The sequence below is a fragment of the Neodiprion lecontei genome, chromosome 6, assembly GCF_021901455.1.
Source record: "Neodiprion lecontei isolate iyNeoLeco1 chromosome 6, iyNeoLeco1.1, whole genome shotgun sequence".
Taxonomy (NCBI): Eukaryota; Metazoa; Arthropoda; class Insecta; order Hymenoptera; family Diprionidae; genus Neodiprion; species Neodiprion lecontei.
Window position 1 is genome coordinate 3,711,482 of NC_060265.1, and position 21,617 is coordinate 3,733,098.

At 45.5% G+C, this 21,617-nt stretch overlaps 2 protein-coding genes across 15 annotated transcripts in view; one reads left to right on the plus strand and one right to left on the minus strand.

The window, feature by feature from the left end:
* Nucleotides 1–21,617, plus strand: part of LOC124294944 — a 209,850-nt gene that overhangs the window by 38,158 nt on the left and 150,075 nt on the right. For 6 of the 8 annotated variants that reach the window (XR_006904841.1, XR_006904842.1, XR_006904840.1 and 3 more), the window contains exon 3: nt 6,088–6,167. Coding sequence is in view for 1 of the 8 variants with exons in the window: in XM_046742601.1 (XP_046598557.1) it covers nt 14,804–14,913 (110 nt within the window). In the remaining 7 variants the exon portion in view is untranslated. Of the gene's footprint in view, nt 1–6,087; nt 6,168–14,734; nt 14,914–21,617 lie in introns of those variants that run through there. The other 2 variants (XR_006904838.1, XM_046742601.1) reach the window with 1 other exon arrangement.
* LOC107221027 (teneurin-a) overlaps nt 1–21,617 on the minus strand; it is a 504,979-nt gene that overhangs the window by 28,130 nt on the left and 455,232 nt on the right. The gene's annotated exons all lie outside the window — the stretch shown is intronic.

A 21,617-nucleotide genomic window follows, 5' to 3' on the forward strand; every position in this document is an offset into this window, starting at 1 on the left:
TAATACAGTATGCAGGGATAAATATAGTTTTCCGATAATCACGTGAACCCATGAATAGCATTACCAGCTAGTACATTGCGCTGTCGAGCCGCTCGTCTTTCTCTTCCCATACCAAACCATCGCACCGTGCGACGAGATAAAAATCCCGTAAGAATATAACACAGTTGACAGTTGTTCCGGTTTTCTAGAGTGAGGAGAACCACCGACTCCAGGTACCAGGATCCCGACAATGTATAGAATTACGTCGATGTTAGTTTTCCACTCGCTTTCGAGGCGCAGTACGGTTGACGTCTGCGTAACGGTTGTCGTTCCATCGCATCGGCTCGGGCACAATGAAAATTCTTATTACATATTGTGTGGGTGTACACAATGGGCGCACGTAAGAGTTTCCGTGTCGTCATGTGCAGTACGCGCGTTATATGTATTGATTTCGCGCAAATCAATCAATCCTCGTTGTCCCTCCTCCGCCGTTCCACTCCCCGGCTTCGGTACCACCTCAGCATCCTCCTGATGCAGATTTCCCCGGCGTTGAGGCAAATCTCCTGGGCGAATGCGACGAGCGTAATCTTCCCGGAGTACGGTACGTTAGTAGGTATATCCGCGTCGCAGCAGTTGGAGCGAAATATAATGCATCCGGCGACAGTTGCGAGAATGGGATGGAAGGAGTCGGGTATTTTTTACGGGATGAAACCGGGCTGGGTAGGCACTGGGAGAGATATGATTTGAGTTACGAAATGTCAAGGTGGGGGATGGAAGTATGATTAAGCGAGCACGAAGTTGGAGCGGGGGGAAAGGAAAAAAAAAAGGAATTCCAAAAGGGTGGTTTTTCGCCAAGTTGGGTTTTCGCCTATTTCTCGCTCTTTCAGGAAAAAACTGCGAGCCAAGAAAGATCCTGTATTAAATAAATAATATTTTTCCATCACCACTGTCGCCGAGTTGAATGGGGGCTACGTTTATGGTACACTCCGAGTTCCCTGCGGAAAACTAATTTGGCAAAGGTATCGAGAGGGATTCCAGGTCGCCTGTATACATAGCTATAGTAAAAAACTTAACGAGCGAATAATGGGGTGTTTAAGATTTGGACCGTGGCCAAATTCCAACGGATTTATAGATATAACAGGCACGTGACTGGATTCGTGAAATATCATATACTCCGCAACCCTCGTCTCAAACCCTGTGGTCCATCCTCTTCCTCCGTTGAATTCGCTTCACTGTATACGTACGATACATCTTTGCTAACCGTGCAGACCGGATCTAGCGGAGAGAAAGATTGAGGGCAGCGACGTATGTGAATGAAGGAAAGTGAATGTCAGCGACAGCGAACAGTATTTAACGCCGTGGAGCCGACATTTCACCGTATAGTTTGCCCAGCAAATGAGCCCAGAATGGTTTTTGGCACCAAACTCCTCACGCTCTTCCTACGTGGCTAATGTCCTTATAGCTACTCGTGGATTGTCCCGGGTCGTTGGACTTTCGAATCTCATAGGCGGTAAGTGGAAATGCGCAGTTGGTAAAAACGATCTCGAATATCGCGAAGACTCCAATTAAACTTACGACTAATTGTTGAGCTACTGTTACAACTCGTATCGCATCACTTTTTACGCTTGAACTTTTGAAGAGCGCATCTCTGGCCACTGGTAGAATGAACATTGGAACGGTAAATTTCCGCTTTTGACAATAGACCGCATTTACTGGGAAACAAAAGTATGGCTGCAGTGTGTCCATGGTATTTGGACTCTGATGGTCAGAGAGCGAACGGCAGTTATATGTACGCATCAGGAAATGGATATGAGAACATGGGGAAAAGGCGGTTGAGAATTCGAATACTGACAATGTCTCGCCGTCATCGCCACGTGCACCGCTACCGATACAACGTCACAACACCACCACGCCTTACATTTCCCAGTTTCTCGGAAAACCCAGCTCGAAACGAGCTTAAGTAATCAATCACAGTCACCCTGAGAGCCGGAGAGGAGAGCTCGAGCGCAGAAGCTGTCACCGAAGGAAATCGGGATGAGAATATTCAACAAATTTCACCTACGCAGTGATGAAGGCGATCTATTCGAGAAAATTGCAATCCTCTCCACCTAGAGCTCACCGTGGCGGACAATCAGTGGATGGGAATATACGTACGGTTGAAATTTATAGCTCGGGTTCAATGACTGGTGGCTCGTTGTTCAAGGAGAAGATATGCCGGATTCAGCATCGGCGCCGAGTCCAGGGTCAGTTTGTGCTCTGGCAGTGTCGACCAGCGTGTCGGTTCCGCGGATAGTTTATGTGCGTTCACTTGCCAAGCTGGGTTAATCCATTTGCAACGGTAAATCAGTTAGTTGGAATTAGGTTACGCTTCCCGATCAATAAGGCAAATTAGGTTGCCCTGGTGGTATAATTACGGGATACCAGATCGGAGGTTCACGCTACCACGAAGCTGCTCTCTGTACGTCTCTCCCTCCCTACCTCTGCAGGTGACGCTCACCCTGATGGTGGTAGGCATTCGCGGTGGCGTTTCACGAGGCTGGTCCCGCAGGATGGTACCTGACCCCGATAGGCAGAGCCTACCCAGCTCCCTGTCTTTTGATACACGCTATTTGCCTTCGACACGCACACGTGACCACGATGGTAACCTAATGCAAATTGACCGATCCCTATGTGCTGTAGTAAAAAGGTAATTGCTGTTAGAACGCTCGCGTTGGGTTCTGTTGGACCGATACACAGCGCTGAGTGCAGTCTGAGTGGATGATTGGATCAATCTCGCTGTTGCAGATACCAAACCGTGTGATCCAATTGTCACGTAACTGACGACGGATAAAACCAGACGTGATGTACGAAGATCGAAAACAGGTCGCTGTGTACAACGTAATACGAACATATACTCGAGGAGTCGTGCCATATTCCAATTCAATAAGCGGTTGAGGAAGACTCGAAAGCGAATTGATTGTCTCTTTCGACAAGGTTTTCTGCCTCGAAAGATAGACTTGGCTAGTGGACTAGAATAGGGTAGTGTGCAGTAGAGCAGCGAAGGTGTTGTTACCTCGGCTGGTGTGGATGTCTCCTGGGTGCGGACCGGAACCTCGTTAGATGGGGCAAGTAATCACGGTAATTAGAGGATGATGCCGGGTGAATCGAAGGTGGAAAGAAACGGTGCAGTCACTTCGCCGAGAGCTGCTGATCGTTACGAGTATCCAATAAACGGATATAGCCAGTAGCCGATAGTAATTTTTAATAGCATCAGCGTACCGTGACACCGGCGAAGAAACTACAGCAACAGCGGGGTTGGATAATTCGATTTAGACGGTGAAAATAAGAGGATGAAATGGGAGGATGAGGAGGAAGAAGATGAATGTGGAAAAGGCAATCGCTTCGAATGGGAGCGGGGCGGATCTGATAAGAGTGTCGGCGCAGTGTCTTCATATTTTAGGTTGAAATCAATAGCCGCATGTGTCGGGGACTCGGAAAGAGTTACGAGGTTTCGCGTTTCAGGTAACAACCGACATGAAGCTATACTCGTCGGTATATCTGGGGGATAAATCTGTTCGAATGATGCATATGCGGAGAGGATGAAGAAGACGCAGTAGATGAGACCATAGAGCGCAGCTTGCGCCAGGCGACACACGATTCTTGGCTTTGTCAAGTACGATATGCATCGGTAACCGTGGACAATCGTAGAAAGAGTTTCAACCCGCAGTAAACGTCCTAATAAAGAATCTGATAGGGTTACGTTTCGTTTTCTCCTATTCTCTTCTCTTCGCTCGTTGTAGGTTGGCTTCCATTCCCGCCTCGCTCGTCGCTCGGCCATTCTTTCTCCCATTCAAAGGGGTGACGTACAAAGGGCCGCGTAACTCGATACACAAGCGAACACCGCACCGTTATACCGCCGGTGAGCTGAAATTGAACGTTCCACGCTTCAGGTAAAAGGTTAAGCCCCTGGGGTCGTTAGGTCGACGTAGTTCAACCGGTGCTCCGGTTCCAGATAAATCTTTGCTCGTGAACTCGGAGGAGCGTTTCTATACGTATATCTAGTTAGGTACTGTCCTTTTGCACCGTTAACGGGGAACCGACGCTGGCTGACATCCACTCCATTCCCTCTCGCCACGATCTCGCGCTTCAGACTTTTAATTATCAATTCTCTGGGCATTAATATTAATAAGGGGATTACCGTCCGCGCACCTATGACACTGGTGTGAAATGGTATCTCGCGTCAGCTCTACGTATATCCGATAGGCCAGCTTCTACGAGCAGGCAGTATAATCCTCGGTATGTAACAGAGAGCGCGCCTCATTTAACCATACTTAAAGGAAGCCTGGAGTATTACAATATTAATTGCCCGATCCATTTTCGAGTGGATGTGTATACGTATCCCGGTTTGACAGGTATTCGAAGAGGCGGTTTAGTCAACGGTTAGATTTAATTAACGTTATCGCCTGGCATCGTAAAGGGTTTTAGTGCGATTCTATTTCGGATATTACCTATATACACCTTATAAGCTACAACCGACGCCACGGTTCGAGGGGTGGTAGTTACTTCTAATGGATCAAATGACTCGTAGAAACCTGATGTAGGTATACCTTCTGATAATTATTATTAATATGGGCTTTCGGTAAAAGCTATCTCATTTAATGCCCTTAAGCCTCGACATAACTCACCCTCGACTGTTGTATTAGATTAACGTCTCCTCGTCCCGCCTGCCTCTGTCGGTGCTATTATATTGCGAATCGATAAGAACGGGCGTTGTTGCACGTCGCGAATGCACCGTTTACGATACGACCGATAAATAGCCGGCGGTTTTAACGCACGGTCGAATGTGGGAGCTCGAAGTGTGTATAATATACGTACTTCCGATTGCCAGGTGGATGATATTAGTGTCAAGGAAGAAGGTAAATTGAATCGGATCAGCGTTGAATGGGATCGTCGGACAAGTGTCACTTGAAACTAATCTCGTTACGGTCTAAAGGTGGCAAAACGGCTACGTCGCGTGAGACCCCGGTTAAACATCTCTTCATAACGTCGAGCCGCTCACTCCGGTTGCAGGTCTTACGCCTCCTTTTGTTACCCCCACCTTGCTGTAATACGAGGCTCGTGTCAATCCTCGAATGGCTTCTATTGTCCTGGTTACACGGGGTTTGTATCGTTAGAAAATAGCAACCCTCGGCAGGTGTGGGGACCCGAGGGAACTATGGTGGATGTCGTCTTGTTAAATCTCGTAAAATCTCTGCCCACGTTTTTCCTCCCCCCCTCCCCCCCCCCTCCTCTTGCCGCTCTGCTGACTTTGAGAAATAAGTGAGAGATGAAAAAATACATCACGGAGGATGAACTTCTCCTTTCTTCCTCTCATTCTTATTCTTCCGCGTATGTGTTATACATACATGTACTACAGTATGTATGTACGTATGTACGCAGCAGGGTATGGGAAGAGTTGAAGACAATGAGGAGAAAGAAAACCAACGACGGTTAAAGTATTGTAGAGAAGACTTTTCTTCCATACTTGTGATATACATATACATATATACACACACATATATATATATATATATATATATATATATGTATGTATATAATGTGCCTTGGGCTAACAGTCAGAGCCACACTGGCCATGGTCCCCCTTCTCTGGGCTATTCCGAATCTTTATTGCCGGCGATCAGAATTGAATAATGCAGTGGTGCCGACTACATGTATGTGTATAGCTATGAAATAGTCACGGGGAACAGACTGAAAAGCCAAGGAACTCTGACCTCTCTACTATGTATACTTTATACGTACATACATTTCAACAACAATATCCGAGGGCGAGAAGACGCAGTTATCGATATTTGTAAGAAAAAAAAAACATATATATATATATATATCAAACTGCGGGACCTTCTTCAACATTGTTTTTCCTTCTTCAATAGATTGCATTCATTTCGAATACGAGGATTTTGTCTCAAGACTCCGTCAGCCATTACCACTTTTTTCCATTAGTACAGAGGTCAGAGTGGTGATTGAAATCCATAACCCACACAGTTATTATCTCTTATCGTTAGTTTTTATTTGCTATAACTATCACACAAATCACAGAAGATATACAACTTGTCTTTTCGTTTCTTGCAGATACTGCGATGTTATCATTTCTCTCCACTGCTCCAGGCGTATTATTCCCGGTCCGAACAACAAACAGAGTCGATTAATTGGTGAGTAAAAGATTCATCTTACCGACAACGCGAGGTCTCGAAACTTTTCACCTTTCATCCAATTTTCACTTGTGTACGTACTTTTTATCTCGCTCATTTGGTTTCCATTTTTCCGATTATACACATTACGGAATCAGAGGTCATTACGGCTCGACAGGATGCCGCAAAGGGGAATGATCCTTGCCGTGTGTCTCGATTTTTCATTTCGAGGCCACGTTTCGGCGTTGATAAAGCGGTGTAATATAAAATAGTCCCGTTCCCAGTGATATGATGTGATATATATATATATATATACATATGTATACACACATACATGTATGTGTTATATATATATATATGTTATATCCGAGAGGCTTGTACTCTGCCGAAAAGGGCGAAAAGGTGGATATATACGCCGGTCTCGAATATCACCTCAAGCTTTGCGAATTTCGCAAGCATTCGATCATCCCTCGTCGGATACGGGCGTCGCATCCCAACAATGAAGAGAAGCCGGAGGGAGAAGCCCGTCGGTTTAGACGAGTAGGATATGCGGGGGATGGAAAAGGTAAGGGCGGGGGAGAGAATATTAGGCCACGTGTGTGCCAGTAATAAGATTGCGAGCGTGAGCACAATGCAAAAACGAAAATGCGAAGATGCAACCGGCATGGCAACGCTTCCGACGCCGAGATATAGGCGAGGGGTGAGAAAACTCGGGTGTTACACCGTGTAATTTTCTCCGTTGAGTATGATACACGTAACGAAAACTTCACGTCACGTTTCTATGTGTGGGAATTGGATAACGTTGACGCTTGTATCCCCCTTCAAGCATTGCATTACGGTGATAATATTGTTTAATAATAAAATGCAGCAGCTCTGATGCGGGAGAGGAGAATTATCACCGAATGAACGAGCGAGTGACTCGGATGTTCAGGATTCTGTCACGGTATAATTATCGCGATAATGGTGATACAATCCTAGCTTCACAATCGTCCCTTTATCGTTACGCGGATGATTTTGTATTACGATAATATACGTATTATATGTACATACCTGCAACCGATCGTTATACAAACGATTGTATCTGAACGCATGATTGAACGCTTCGATACTCGTATCATTCGGATATTAAATAGTTAGGTAGGTATATGACTTATATACCTGCAGCATCTGCATCGTCAGTATCGATCGTGTAATCATTAATCATCGTCGATGGGAAAGGCGAGCGAACTAATGGCTGAACGCTTTCGTTTCTATTATATTTTTTCGATCTTTCGGCGGCAGGAGCTTGCTTCTCGGAAATTCGACATTCTTTAGCTTTTGACATTTTTAGCACGGGGCCGATCTGCATGGAAAGTTTTCACTTTTACTCCGTATCCGTAATCTGACCGAAAAATAACGGACGATATTTTACGACAAGTTAACAACGACGGGCGATGACGTTGCACGTATATTATGTATGAATTGTGTGTACGTAGGTGTGCTTCGGTGCCGAGGGCAGGTCCTGTCAGGGTCGGCTTTGACGCTTTTCGCTGCGGAAGAGAACGCTGTCTGACTCGCTATATTAGCTGCTTATATACTTACCTATCTACCCACTTTACAAACTCAGGTCAGTCTTTTCTAAGGTCTAGGTACACCGCATTCAGCGCTTCGGCCTCAAAGGGGCACGTGCATGCATGCACCTTTGAAATTTCAACCTGTAATTATTACTTACTTTCATTATTGCGAGCGGAATTTTCTTTTTTTGCTAGGCGATTATGAAGTATAGAAAAAATTAGAAGAACAAATATTCGATTGTGGCTTGTTCTTTTATCCAATCGTAATTTAATAACGAATTTTTTCCACGTGCATTAAAAAAAAAAAAAAAGAAAAAGAAAAAAAAACAAGCGAAATGCATCTTCAATTGTAAAATTTGTTCCTTCGGTCGATCGTAAATATATCGATAAATAAAAGAATCGTGAAATTTGGTACAACCGATAAGATCAAAATTACTTTTCGAATGGCAGTTCGATATGTTGAAAATTGGTTATATTGTATTTTGATTTGAGAATAATTAGAAGTAACCTCGAAGTGCAATGCGGATGTATTATCACTTAATAAAACGTCAGATTTTCACGTCGTGAAGTATGATCGTTGAATCAGAATGGGAACAAACCTAAGCGCTGTCGGTTACAATATGTTTTCGCATTAAGAGGCTCTACGAAGTCGAAAAACAAGGAGCGTTTTGTCGAGGGTGTTTCTTTTTTTTTTTTTTCTCTTTTCCATTCCCCTATAAAGCTTATACGTATATACACGTACATAAGCAGGGAAACAAGCCGCAGTTTGGTTATATAGGAGGAATGGCGAGAAGTTGAGAATCTGTCGGCGGTTGCAGATCCTCCCCCGATGCCCCATAAATCTGAAGTTTATACGCGGTATCGGTGAGGCGATATAATCCCGAAAATGAACTTCGCTCGTCAGATTTATATCCATTTCGACCTCACCGGCCGTTCCGGGAAAAAGAAAGGGAGTGCAACGATTTGGGAGGGGGGGTAGTGGAAAAAAAAAAAAAAAAAAGAAAAACCGAGAAAGGGAGAGAAGTGCACCCCTTCATTGCGGTAACGACGCTTCGCGGATTCTCTGCCCCCCGCCCCTCGTAAAAGCATTTCACCCTGCACGCGTCCTCGTCCAAAAGTAGGTATAACGGGGGGATGGACCCGAAGACCCGGTCGTCGAAACTCTATGCGGGGGTCGAGTCAACTGTAGCTCGGTAAATCTAATTCCGGGGGTTGCGATTGTCCACTGCATTATATATATGTATGTGTTTCTGTGTGTGCGTGTGTGTGTGTTTTACGCGGGGCGAGCAGTGCGGGTCCACGTGTGGAGCCACGAGGGTGTCTGCACCGTTTCCATCCTCTCCGGACTCCGTTCTCCGTCTCCGTCTCCGTCGCCCCGGTTCATCGTCTCGGAATAGACGGAGGGTGAGGTGAGGTCGTCCCAGCGTTTCACCGTCTCAGCGTCTCGGCGTTGACGAAGTTTCTTTTCGCAATTTCATTGAGAACCGCGCACCCACCACCGTTGCACCACATCTATTGCCGAGCGGATGCGAAGACGACGAAGATCTGGCACGGCGTGGCGGAAAGCTCTTATATTTAGACCGTTTGCTTTTCTGTTTTCTGTCCTCCGGCACTTGGCATTTCTATATTTACTCGCACCGAGGTGCAGGGTTGCTTGTGTAGCACGCAGGGGTTACCGTCGTTACAGCATTAAACCGAGGAACGACGCATTCACCGCACACCCCTGGCTCTTCAGGACGCTGTTGGCCGCGGAGAGGAAAAAAGAGAGGGATAGAGATAGAGAGGGAGAGAGGGAGAGAGAGAGAGAGAGAGGGACGGTTAATTCCACCCGAGAAATGCCATCGAAACGACCCCCTCTCCCCCCTTCTCTCCGTTCGACCACCCTTCTCCGCCATAGGTGGCCATGCCTGTCAAATTCTCTTGACAGGACCACGGACGACACCTAATTAGTTTGCCCCTCGACGATCCGCCTGTCTGCGCATATTGTATTTAATTGTAAACCTGCTGCTGATGCTGTCGCTGCTATACCCATGTATATATGTACGATGATGTAAAGCGCGTGCGCAAGCATACGGATTCTCTATCCCCCCACAGATCAATCCAGATGCATATCTTCACGTGTGAATGTACATGCGACGCGAGTAAAGCTTGTCATTATCAGGATCTGAAAATTGTGACCTCTAGATCAATGTTTTTGATAAAGCGTTCGGTGATTCTTTTTTATTTTTTATTTTTTTTTAAATTTATTTCTGGAAGTTATTTTTTAACGATGGAATGATTGGAATAGAATAGAATTTTAGTTTCAAAAACAATTGTTTTTTAAACCATTGAAGCGATGTTGAATTATTTAACCTCAAGATTAGTCTGAAAGCTTTCGAAACGTAAAAAAAAAAAAAAAAATATGAAAAAGTTGTACGAAAATCGTTTAACGTGACGGATGATTTGTCTCAACAAAAACAATACCACTGACGTTATATTGTAACAAATTCACCTGCAACAGCAACAGTAGCAGCATTGTGTACACTAGATAAAAATATCTACTTGGTTGGCGATATATCACCAGAATCCGTGGAATTTTCACTCTTGTGGAAGGTATCATCGCATTATATTATGTATGTATGTGTACGGGAGAGAAGAGAGACGAAGAGAGAGAGAGAGAGCGAGGGAAAGAAAAAAAAATAAAGGTTACATATGTATATGTATATATGTATACATGTGTGGGTGTATATTTTATATATATATATATAAAGGGGCAATTTATCGTTGTCAACGTGTATTCTTTGCGAGGAGGAGAGAGAAGAGCTTCTTGTTTCATAGATCCCCGGACCTTTTATCCGCGTTACGTATAGATCGTCGCGTCGCCCGCGGCGCGGCGGTTGCAGCGTCAGAAGGAAAAAGGCCGGAAAATAGCGAGGGTAGGTACGAAACCACTTGGTACGTTGGTGTATGTCATTTGTACTCGTAGGAGACGTGCATCCCGCTTAATTTTAACTCTTCTCGCGGTTGAAAAATGAATGAACCACTTCGCGCTTGACTTGTTCGCGTCGCTCGGTCTTCTTCCTCCGGGTATCGCTATGTAGCACCTCTGGTATAATCTCGACGAATGAGAGAGAGAAAGAGAGAGAGAGAGAGAGAGAGAGAGAAGAGGACCGACGTATTTTTACGTATCAGCTCTCCGATAGCTTTGACCTGCGTACAGAAAGTTTCGAATTATTACCATCGCACCCTTTGAAACATCATAGCCGTGATATCTGCAGGCTTTGCGGTTATCGATATTATACGCCGCGAGAAACAAAACAAATTGAAAAAAAACGATGTAAAAAAAAAAAAAAAAAAAATCACAAAAAAAAATCCCGGTGTCTAGTTCGGTTTATATCAGCGCGGTAAAAAAACGCGCGAGGATTCATCACTTCTGCTCGAAACCGGACGCAATAATTCTCCCTGCTGATCGTTTTATAAGCTTATAAATTACCCGGTTAGTTCCTCCGCTGATTTATCGGCACGAATCACCACTGATCACCCGGTTCAACGGTTGTGTATTAATTCCTCCGGTCATTCTTTCAGTCTCGCTTCTTTGATCCCGCATGAATTTAGGTACACCCAATCACGGCTTACGATCCCTTTCCTCCGGTTAACTACATCGGTCCGAATTTTCAATCTGTCTAGAAAAATGATTTCTTCTCGTTAAGCCGATTCAAATGCTGCGTTTCGCGTCACCTCACCGATTCTCCCGAGAACGAGGTTCAAACCGGCGCACCTAATCCGACCTGGCCGTAGGTACAACGGGCTCAACCGGAAGTACTATTTCAGCGTAATTGCGGGCGCACCCGCCCTCTCTCGTCTCGGCTAACTAGGTAGCCAGTAGTTCAAACTCTGAGAAGCCGCATGCACGCGGGGATCTGAAGCCAGATGGTTATAAATATTTCTCCAACTTGAATTTTCGAGAAACTGATCCTGTTGCGGCTGAGCTTTTTTTGTTTTGTACTTTTCGAATTCTTACTCGGTCTCTGGATTTTGCAACGACGCGTTGGGTGCATATATACAAGTCACGAGACTCGACTTGAAACGAGCCGGTAAAAGTTCGCCGACAGGAAGAGGACCGGCAGGTTTCCTTGAGGATAGTAATCGATCTTCCGTACCGACTCGGGTCTGCTCGCGGTATCGACAAATTACACGGTGAGACACGGTCAGAGCCGACTAACGTCGACGACGGACACATCCGAGTCGTTAGTGCGGAGCGTCGATCCGTCACGCTTCTTCGCCTCGTCCAACCGGCCAGGCGTCCTTTTTTTCGGTGTAATGAATTTTCCTTTGCCACGCGAGAACGCCGCTCTTCGGCTTCAGGAGAAACGTCGAGATACTTTGCATTATTTTCCTCGGTCTTCTTATCGCGTGTCGTTAAAATTTTTACCACCAAGTGTTTGTCGTCGCTAATCGTTTGCCTGGAACGATTGAAAAGGGACGAAGGGACACGCCGAGCTTACACGAGAAGAACGAAAATAATTCTAGAGCCATCTGGCCCCGCGAAGACATGACGGATTGCGGCAAGTTTGAGAAAAGGCCCGTTGCAGCTTCGAGTTTCCCTGGGGTGCTTGAAACGGGATAGTATAAAGAGAACACCCTTAAGACACCCGGAAGGCGTGTATGTGTATATTTACAAACTGCGAGGGTTGCCAACTGGGGACGAGAGGAAGAGGATTTAAAGAAGAAACACGTGGAAATCCTCGTCCTTTTCGAAGGTTGTGAACGAGTCGGTTCTCACGAAACGGTCACTTCACCCTGAGGGCGTCGCTGAACTGCGCAGGCCGAGTCGAAAGGTCAGAAGCGTGTTTTAAGGGCGCCGCCGTTCATCGTGTCTCGTATTTCGACACCCCCGACATTTGATACAGGAGCGAGGAAAATTCGAAGAGAGATCCGGAAGTCGGGTTTACAAAGCTTCGTTTTGGCATCGACGTCATCATCGTATCTGTCCGATCGGCGTTCTTTTCACGGCGTTAATCAAACGACGAGGAGAAGACCGGACAATGCGGCCAAGGATGATAAGCGGTTCGAAAGAGAAGAAAGAGCGACGATTCTCTAGTCGCTTATCTCGTCGCCGCAGGGAATTGGCGTATAGGTACAGCGAAACGGGGCGTGTACAGCACACCCTGCTCCGGAAGAAGGTCGGAGGAGGGAGAGGCTTCTTTTTCCTTACACATTTTCATCCCCTCGCAGGGATTTCGAAGAAAGAATTCCACCCGAGTGATCATACGAAGAGTCTCTCTCTCTCTCTCTCTCTCTCTCTCTCGCTCTCTCGGTTTCTATGGTTGGACAATACGTCGAGAGAAAGAAGGAGTGCGAGAGAATAAGAGGATAGATAAAATGATATAAGCCAAGATTTAGATAAGGATCTCCGTTCGAACGGGCCTAAATTGATGCGGTACGTTCGGGGGGGGGGGGGGGGGAGACCTCTAATTATAATCTTGATGGAGATGGGTTTCGGAAACAGCTGATTACGTGTCCGTTTTATGTATCGCCGCGGTGCGTCGTTCGAATCTAACTTTTTCAAGGCACGCCTATCTACGGACGCCGTACAGCCCTATGCGTACTCCTTGTTCACCCGTAACCTACTGCACCCGATGCGATGAATAACAATATATCCATGGTACAGGGATTCACACAGCCGAAACGTTCTTGTCGAGTGACTATCTAATTAAGATTTTAATGAAGATGTACAGCGGTAAAGCCCGACGGATGAACCGGCAGACTCTCCGCGTGCATGTCGGGATCCAGTAACGATGAAACCTACGGTATCAAACATGACGTGCCCCGCTCGAGTGCCCGCCTAAATACTGTAATCTCCTCTTTCAGCTACCAGCTACTCGACGCAACCTCCCCGTGCAAAATCTATATAAGTTAGTCGGCAGCCATTCAAGCGGTAATGATTTCCGAGGCGAGTTACATATGCGCATAATCACACCAATCTCCATTTATATATATATATATATATATATATATTGCGGCAACACTGCACAAGTGGTCCTGTGTCTATAATACTCGTATACCTATACAACCGATACGGCCACGTGTACGTTACTCACAATTAGAGAGGCGCGCATCAGTTCCAAGGTTCATTAATTTGTATTTTCATACCCAACAAAACTAACTGCATTATCCATTCGTCCCTTCATGGATATCTGGGGAGCCTGCATGCACCCCACGGTTTTCCCTCCTAACCTTCAAAAGAATTTCATAAAGCATAGTTCGGTGGCTCGGGTTAGGGAGGATTTTTTCAATAGCTCAACTTCGCGTTGCTATGTAATGCTCTCCTCCTGTCTACAATAGATGCGGCTTCTGCCACTGCTGCTGCTCTATACTCGTCCGAAGTGCTCACGGGTACGTAGACTGGCTGTTCATCAATTGGAGAAGGGGGCTCTCTAACTCTATACATATATGTGATACAAATACGTAACCTCGGGCGTACGTATACAGGGTGGCGAAGTATTCCTGGATCAAATTTCCCCGCGTAAAAACTCCTCGTCCGAACAAACTTTAGCGAAGAGGTGTATTTTATACCGTAGCCCAAAGTATTACCGCGCTGCAATTGCAACTGAAAAGTTTTTTTCGTACAGACAATATGAAATCAGGTCAGGATCCGATCCGTATAATAAGGATGTAGCCATAGTATAAGCGATAGGATTTCTGAGAGGTCGTTTCTCATACGCGTATAAACGATGTATGGTATTGGTAATATTCAGTACAAAGAGGGCCTAGTCCACACATCTGGTAGGTTGCAGCACTGTAAGCACCGTGTTCAAATACCCGTGAAGACCCCGCTTAAACGGTAACAATGCATCGATGAATGCGACGGTTAACTAGCTGCCTGCATACACCGCCGTTGCCACATACCGTGTAAGACACGTATAGTGTACGATGTACACACGTTGCGCCGTGTTATAGGAAGACCGACATCATGCAGCGGCGTCGCGACGCCTGCAACGTGTGTTGTTACCACGTAGCAAACGCAGTCAGTTACACGCTGTGCCGAGTATCGTACGAATTGCATTGTGCCCACAGTGGGCGACTCTCTCTCTCTCTCTTCGGCAATGGTGAGGGTGTCGGTCCATGGCGACGTCTAAAAGGATATTGATGTATTGCCCGGTTGATTGGCCCTCCCGGATAACGCGAAGGTTAAATTCAATCGTAGCTACGAAACTAGGTGGTTCAGTTGTGCGGTAAGTAGGTATGCCACGTTATTTTGTTGCAACACGCCCGCGGTTTGTCACCGTGAAATTGAGAGAGTCAATGGGTTTTATTTTATCCTCTCAACCCCTTTTCTAATATCCTTTGTCGCTGAACCCACCCGTTTCCGAATTTATTTTTTTCTACCTGGACCGTTAGCCGCCTGTACAAATGTTGATCCTTGCTGTTTGCTTTTTGCAGTTTTCCAACAGCTGCGAATCGCTACAAGGGGCGAAATGTGATTCTATTCCGAATTTGTTGGTATACTTTTTTTTTTTTGCGTATCTAATCTACCAATGGGAAGTACAAGTTTAATTCTCTCGAGCGTGGGACGTCCGAGATTAATGAGCGAATGATCGGAGGCAGTTCTTCTCTTTTCCATCTGTGCTACCTTTCTCTCTTACTCTCTCTCTCTCTCTCTATCTCACTCGAGTTGGTATCTAGTAGGACAAAAATTAATTGTATCAAGAGAAATGCACTTAACTAATTGCTCCTTGTTGGTAAACGACGGTGTTGTATATCCGGGAACGATCAAGCTCCGTGGTACATCTTTCTCCGTCTCTTCTACGGACCCCGGGGGGTTTCTAAGGGAGATCAACTCCACTCTAAAAGCGTACGTTGTATAGAGATACGTGTTGCGCAACGGCTAGATAAATTGAACGAGCTCATACTACACAGTTTCAATTAAGCGATTGACGATAACAGTTTCGTTAAGGATCACCGCCGTTCTATGGGGGAAAAAGTATCGTACGTGCGCTTAATCATCGCCACGGAATAAATTTCGGGGGCATTAGTTATACGACTTGCGACATTGCGGCTCTTGTATTTCGGTGTCACGAAACAATCTTATCATTCACGTTCGCTACACGCATTAGAGTCACTTCACGATACTCGTTTATTCGGCTTCGGACCAGCTACAAATGCATCGCTGTGTGTCTGTACGTGTGTCACGTACATGTACGAAGTTTACCGTAGTGCAGCACGTAGTGCATACGAACCGCGGTGGAGCTGCGAGGTGACACGGAGTCAGTAAATATGTTCACGGTCGTGAGAGTGAAGTTAGTAAGGTTACCGTAACGTTTCATGATTAGAAAAAACCACGATAAACAAAATATGCTCATATTTTGCAAAGTCATTCTAAAATCGCGCGATAATGATTTTTTCCTGATATTTCCTTATAGACAGAAGTGTTTGTATGATTTTATATCGTTGCAAAAGGGGAAATTGGGAACCGTATCATAATCACACGGCGGTAATTAACTTCTGTACAATCATCGAGCGCTGAAGGACGTCGACCGCGAACCTAAGCCAGAGGGATACTTTCTGGTCACGTTTTTCGCCCTCTTTCGAAACTCTTTCGTTTTTACCCCCGAGTCGTGATCTCACCGACCTACCTGCACGCCCACCTCGTAATCGGACCAACACCTATAAAGGTTATTTAGGGCCTTACCGCGCAATTAAGTCAAGGCGTGGGACATAATATCGGGCCTGAGTTATTGGGCCATAAATTTATCGTAGGCCCTGAGCGTGAACTTGTCCAACGACAATGGAGACCATTGTGCTCTTACTGCTGCTGCTGCCGTTGATGGTGGTGATGGTGGTGATGGTGGTGATGGTGGTGATGGTGGTGATGGTGTAGGAGGACGCGGAGTTTCGGAAGGAACAGTACCTACGTACTTTCCGAATATCGCCGCGTTTACGTGTGGGAATTTACGTGGGTGGTTGTGAATGGGTAGTAGGTACGGTATGCCAGGGTATACACGGATCGGCTAGCAGTTGACGCGGCAGTGCTTTTATCATGCGAACCTTTTACGATTTTCCACTTTCAGCCTCGAGATTCACACGCACTTGTCAATTAATCTCTTTGTGTCCGTGTAAGCGCGTTTGTAACGGACAGATACGCGGATACCGTGTCTACGTATAATGTGGAAGTCGAGATCGGACGTCGGAAATATTGGAAGGTTCATTGTGTTAGGGAATTGCCGATGGGCGTTCGGCTGGAAGAAAATATCGATGCGAAATTGGAACGACGCAGGAACCGAACGCTTTCGTCATCGACAGTTCGTATCAACCAATCCTCTTCGCTCTTGCGGGGGTTAAACGTTGAAAACAAATCTAATGCATGGAATGGTCACGCCGTTAGATTCGTAAAATCAAATTACACATCGTTGGGTGTAAAATTGCGGATGCCAGGACCGAACGATGTTAGGGTTTCGCAGGAGCGACTGATTGTACTGTGTCGACGTTGCGAAGATTTAACTTTGTTTCGTTGAAAATGAAAGGATTTTATTCGTGACACTTCGAGACATTGAATAATAAATTTTATACCTTGCCGAGACATTCTTCAGAAATATGTATAATTCAACAGACTCTCACCGTTGACTGCATCTTTATTTTAAAATGAAGAGTCATCTTTTTTTTTCTTTTTTATGCGCTGCCTAATGTGAATTTGACAATTTGTATAACGGTACCTTTTGTAACCCCGAATGATTTACCGTCTAATTTACCATGAAATATCTTTCTTTTTTCTTCCGTTTCATTCCTCCGCGGTCTTGTTCGATGCCCGAGGCTTTACGCCGAGCTGGTACGCTGTTATCTCGTTTTAATACGTACAGATCTTGTACGTCGTTTGAATTAAATATTTAAAATTAGTCGAATTTCTCAACGTACGTTCTCCTCCTTCGTGTCTCTTTTTTATTCCCCCCCCCCCCCCCCTCATTCGACAAGACATATAAGCGACTCAATGCCCCGGGGCACAGAGTGCGAGGGGAAGAGGGAGTGTCGTTTATTTTGTCTCAACTCTCGTCCTCCTCGTCCTCGTCGCAGCAGCGCTCCTGGCGTCTCTCTGGCAAATATGACGTCGTGGTTGGGATCGATGGCCCATCCGCAGGCCTGCAAGGGGAGCTTTCCACCAAACGGAGGGTCGTGTCCCGTTCGCCGTGAAGCCTTGCAGGCCTTCCTGAGTCCTTATTATCCGGAGATGACGGGCATTCTTACCTCCGCAAATATACGTAGTACATACATACATACATGCATACATCCTCACTGTACGCGTGTCTGTATACTCGACATGTACGGGGTGCTTCTGAACAAGCATGGAAACGAGTATCGGGTCGAGCTACCAGTCAACTTTCCCCGCATTACCCTTGACGCCGAGAATACGGAATCGTTTGAATATGTTTTTTTTTTACCCCGATTTTGAGAAGGTGCAAATCTTTTCATGTATGATTTTAACGCGTTTGACCAGCGTTTTTCCAATCTTCTTAATCCTCTTCTTGGGGGTGCTCGACGACTCTGTTCAATTTGCGAGATGTGATCTGATACGTCTTTAGATTTCTATGGGGACGTCTGCGGGCGAACTTGTAATTACTTTGGGCCCGAGGTACCGGAGAAGTTGACGTTTTATTTTATTCGGGGATTGACACGGATATCGACAGATGTAGTAACGCAGACTCCGCGAGTCTTGGTCTACGTCGTCTCTGTGGCACACGCGTCATCCGAAACGCCGACCTTCATTCCCGATCTTCGATTCATGGATTGCGACTTTCTGTCCACGTCCTCCTTTTCTCTCTCCCTCTTTCTCTTTGAACGATTCGTGGAACATGTGATTGCTGGACACCCCTGGAAATCCATTACCGAAACTCATTTGCCAAGCGACAGCTTCAGGTTCTCAGCTCTTTTATTCTACTTTGGTTCACTTCTATCGAAAGTCAGTATCGAACATGAACCATACAGGTATGTTGTCTCACCTTGCGAGGTTCAATTTCGAAAAATTTAATCAGAATTTGATAAAAATCGGAAGTTGCGTGAGCCCGATTGGGGAAGAAATGTTTTCAGGATCTCGTCAGCCGTTCCCTAATATTTATAGGCAAGAGTTTCTCGACGGCCTCGGTTTGTCTTTGGAATACGAAAAACGAAAGGGGCTGCAAAGCGAGGAGTGACAGGGCAAGAGACTGCAAGAGAAATGAGAGGAAGTTTATGCGCGGCCAATTACCGGGGGGAGCTGAGTCCCTGAGAGGAAGAGAAGGCGAGAAAGATTGATAGAGATAGAGAAAGAGAAAGAGAGAGTGGAGCCGGAGCAGTAAAATCTGCAACTGTTTTGACGCATCCCCGCGATTCACAGCGGGAAACTTTGTATGCCGGAAGAAGCTGCGGGAGGGTCGTGACGCCTTCCTAATGACGGTATTACATTTATTTATGGGCAACGCAGCCTCAGTTTTCCAGATTTCGGCAAGGTGTCGGTTTATATGCCCGAGGGAAGGATGGAAGCTGAGGAGCAGAGAGCCCGGAGATTTTCGTTCGAAACTCGAGCTTGATAGATTTATTTTCACAAGCTGGGTAAAATCCTCAACGAGCAGGGCTGCATGCAGGGGAGAGAAGGATGAAACGGGATGCAGCGCGAATTTTTAACGGGTCGAGAAAGACGCTTAAAACGATTCGGGGATCGGTATCTGGTGAATGTGAAACTGGAGACGAAGGGACCGTAAGAAACAATCTTCTCGAAAAATTTGTACTATCCCTCGGTCTACGAATACCAACGCACTGTTGATTAATTAACTCCGGTATATGGTATACGTATACGTACCTATACAGTATAACAAGTATTATTTTTATAACGTTTGAAGGAGAATTTATCTCCTTAATTGAATGAATAGAACCCTGCAGTTATAAGATATGAAGTGGAATAGATTGGCACCAAGGGGGACTGAGACTGCTTGTTATTATTCGGGGCAAAGCTTGTTTTATAAATTACGTTTAATCGTAAGTAACTACGCCTGACAACCTCCGCATACCCACATGCATAGTCATCACGAATGGCGGGGGAACGACCGAACACACGTGACGTTGAATTCGAAAGTGTTTTGTAGAAAACATGCAATTACTCGCTGCGAAAATCGATGATCCGTTCACTTTGTAGAATAAAAGGCGACAGAGTTTGAAACCCCCCTCGCTTTTCACACCAACCGCATTCACCGGGATTAGGGGGGGTATCCTAATGACGTGGAACAGTTTTCCACGGCCAGAAATCCCACCGGGACGTAGGAGAATTCAAGGGAGGGATTTGATCCGATGTAAAATCGATCGAAGCTTCAACGTTAAATTTAATGCACTCAGTTTTTCAGCGTTATACATATACATAGAGGCTGGTTTTGTATTTTTCAAAATAAATCTCGCGAGTCTCTCTTCCTGCGACTTTACCGGAGATATTTAGAAACCCATTGTAAAAGCTTGATATGTATACACAGGCACGCGCGTATAATGTATATAAGCTTTACGTATACATACGCGAAAGTATACCTATATATCGCCGACTATTGATACGCCAGCGTTCCATCAGGATTCTGTTTTTATTTAATATGCCCTGGCATTATATGAAAAGGTAATATTAGCTCACCCCCATCCTGGGCCCACAAACCCTATATAGCTTTTCATCGTCTCGTCGCTCATCCCGGTGAAATATTCATCGGGGCAAATTGGCTGTTGTTCTTCTTCATTTTTTATTTTTTTTCTTCATCCCCCACCCCTGCGTTTTATTCCTTCCACACTCCACCCCTCTCTCTCTCTCTATCCCTCTCTCTCTCACTACACTTTTTCATCTCGATCAGTCTGGCTGCGGGGCGTCGCCTCTTAATTAGAAATATTTGCTCAACTTTGTGCGGATAGAGGAGACAGGAGGCTACACACCGAAGCCACCATACCGCGATATTCTCTTAACGAGCACGTGTGACCGGAACAAACTGCATCCAGTACACCCGGAAAAGTTATGCTACACGTACGACATACACACACATTTATTCCCGAAAGCTAATTCCTCCTCCCTCGTTGTAGCAAGGTCTGCTATATGCGTGTACGTCATATAGGCGAACAGGGTGCGGTAGCGAGGAGAAGGAAAAAAATTAAAACGAACGACGAAAACTTTTACCGGGAAATTTTAATTCCGCGCGGCAATAACCCCACTTCTCGCGTTATTGACAATAATCTATAGTGCGCGTGGATCGAGTACATAATTAGTAATTTGTACGTCAAATAGAAGCTTTTCGACGCCTCTAATGAAACCCCGGCGGTGGTATACCAAACTGCCGTCGGTATACGATATGACAAAGCTGCAGCGATGACGTCGATGGCACAGTTGATTTCAAATTATTTAATTAATGTATTCGAGGGTAATGCTCTGATAATATAACCATGGTATTGGAAACTCGCAGGCGGGACGGGAAAGGGGATCGGTTTGTTGGTCACGAGTGTCGTTCGGCATTATAATCTTGTATTATACGTATACCTGTACTCGGTGTAAAATTATTTCCCCCGTCAGAACCGTAATATATGACGTTCCAATATCGTGTGAAATAATCAAGTTTAATTACCTATCCAACATACGCGTCGTCCGATGACGATATACCTGTCAAATTTTGTTCCCATTCCCCGATGCGGGTCAGATTTCCGTCAAAACGATAATTGAAACCCGATTACCTGTACCACCTGCTCGCGTGCCGAAACGGTCATTCGAATCGAGTTTTGCTCGGGGAATATTCTTTATCGGTTATGGAGTTTTCATTCGTTTAGGGATAAAAAAAAAATTTGTATTTTTGGCGCAAGGTATTTGTGGGAATTGGTGTAGCTTAGGTGTATTCAAATTTTTAAGCGTTCAAATGATCCGAAGAGACGCGAAGCTCGAAACTTGAAAGGTGTGCGGAAA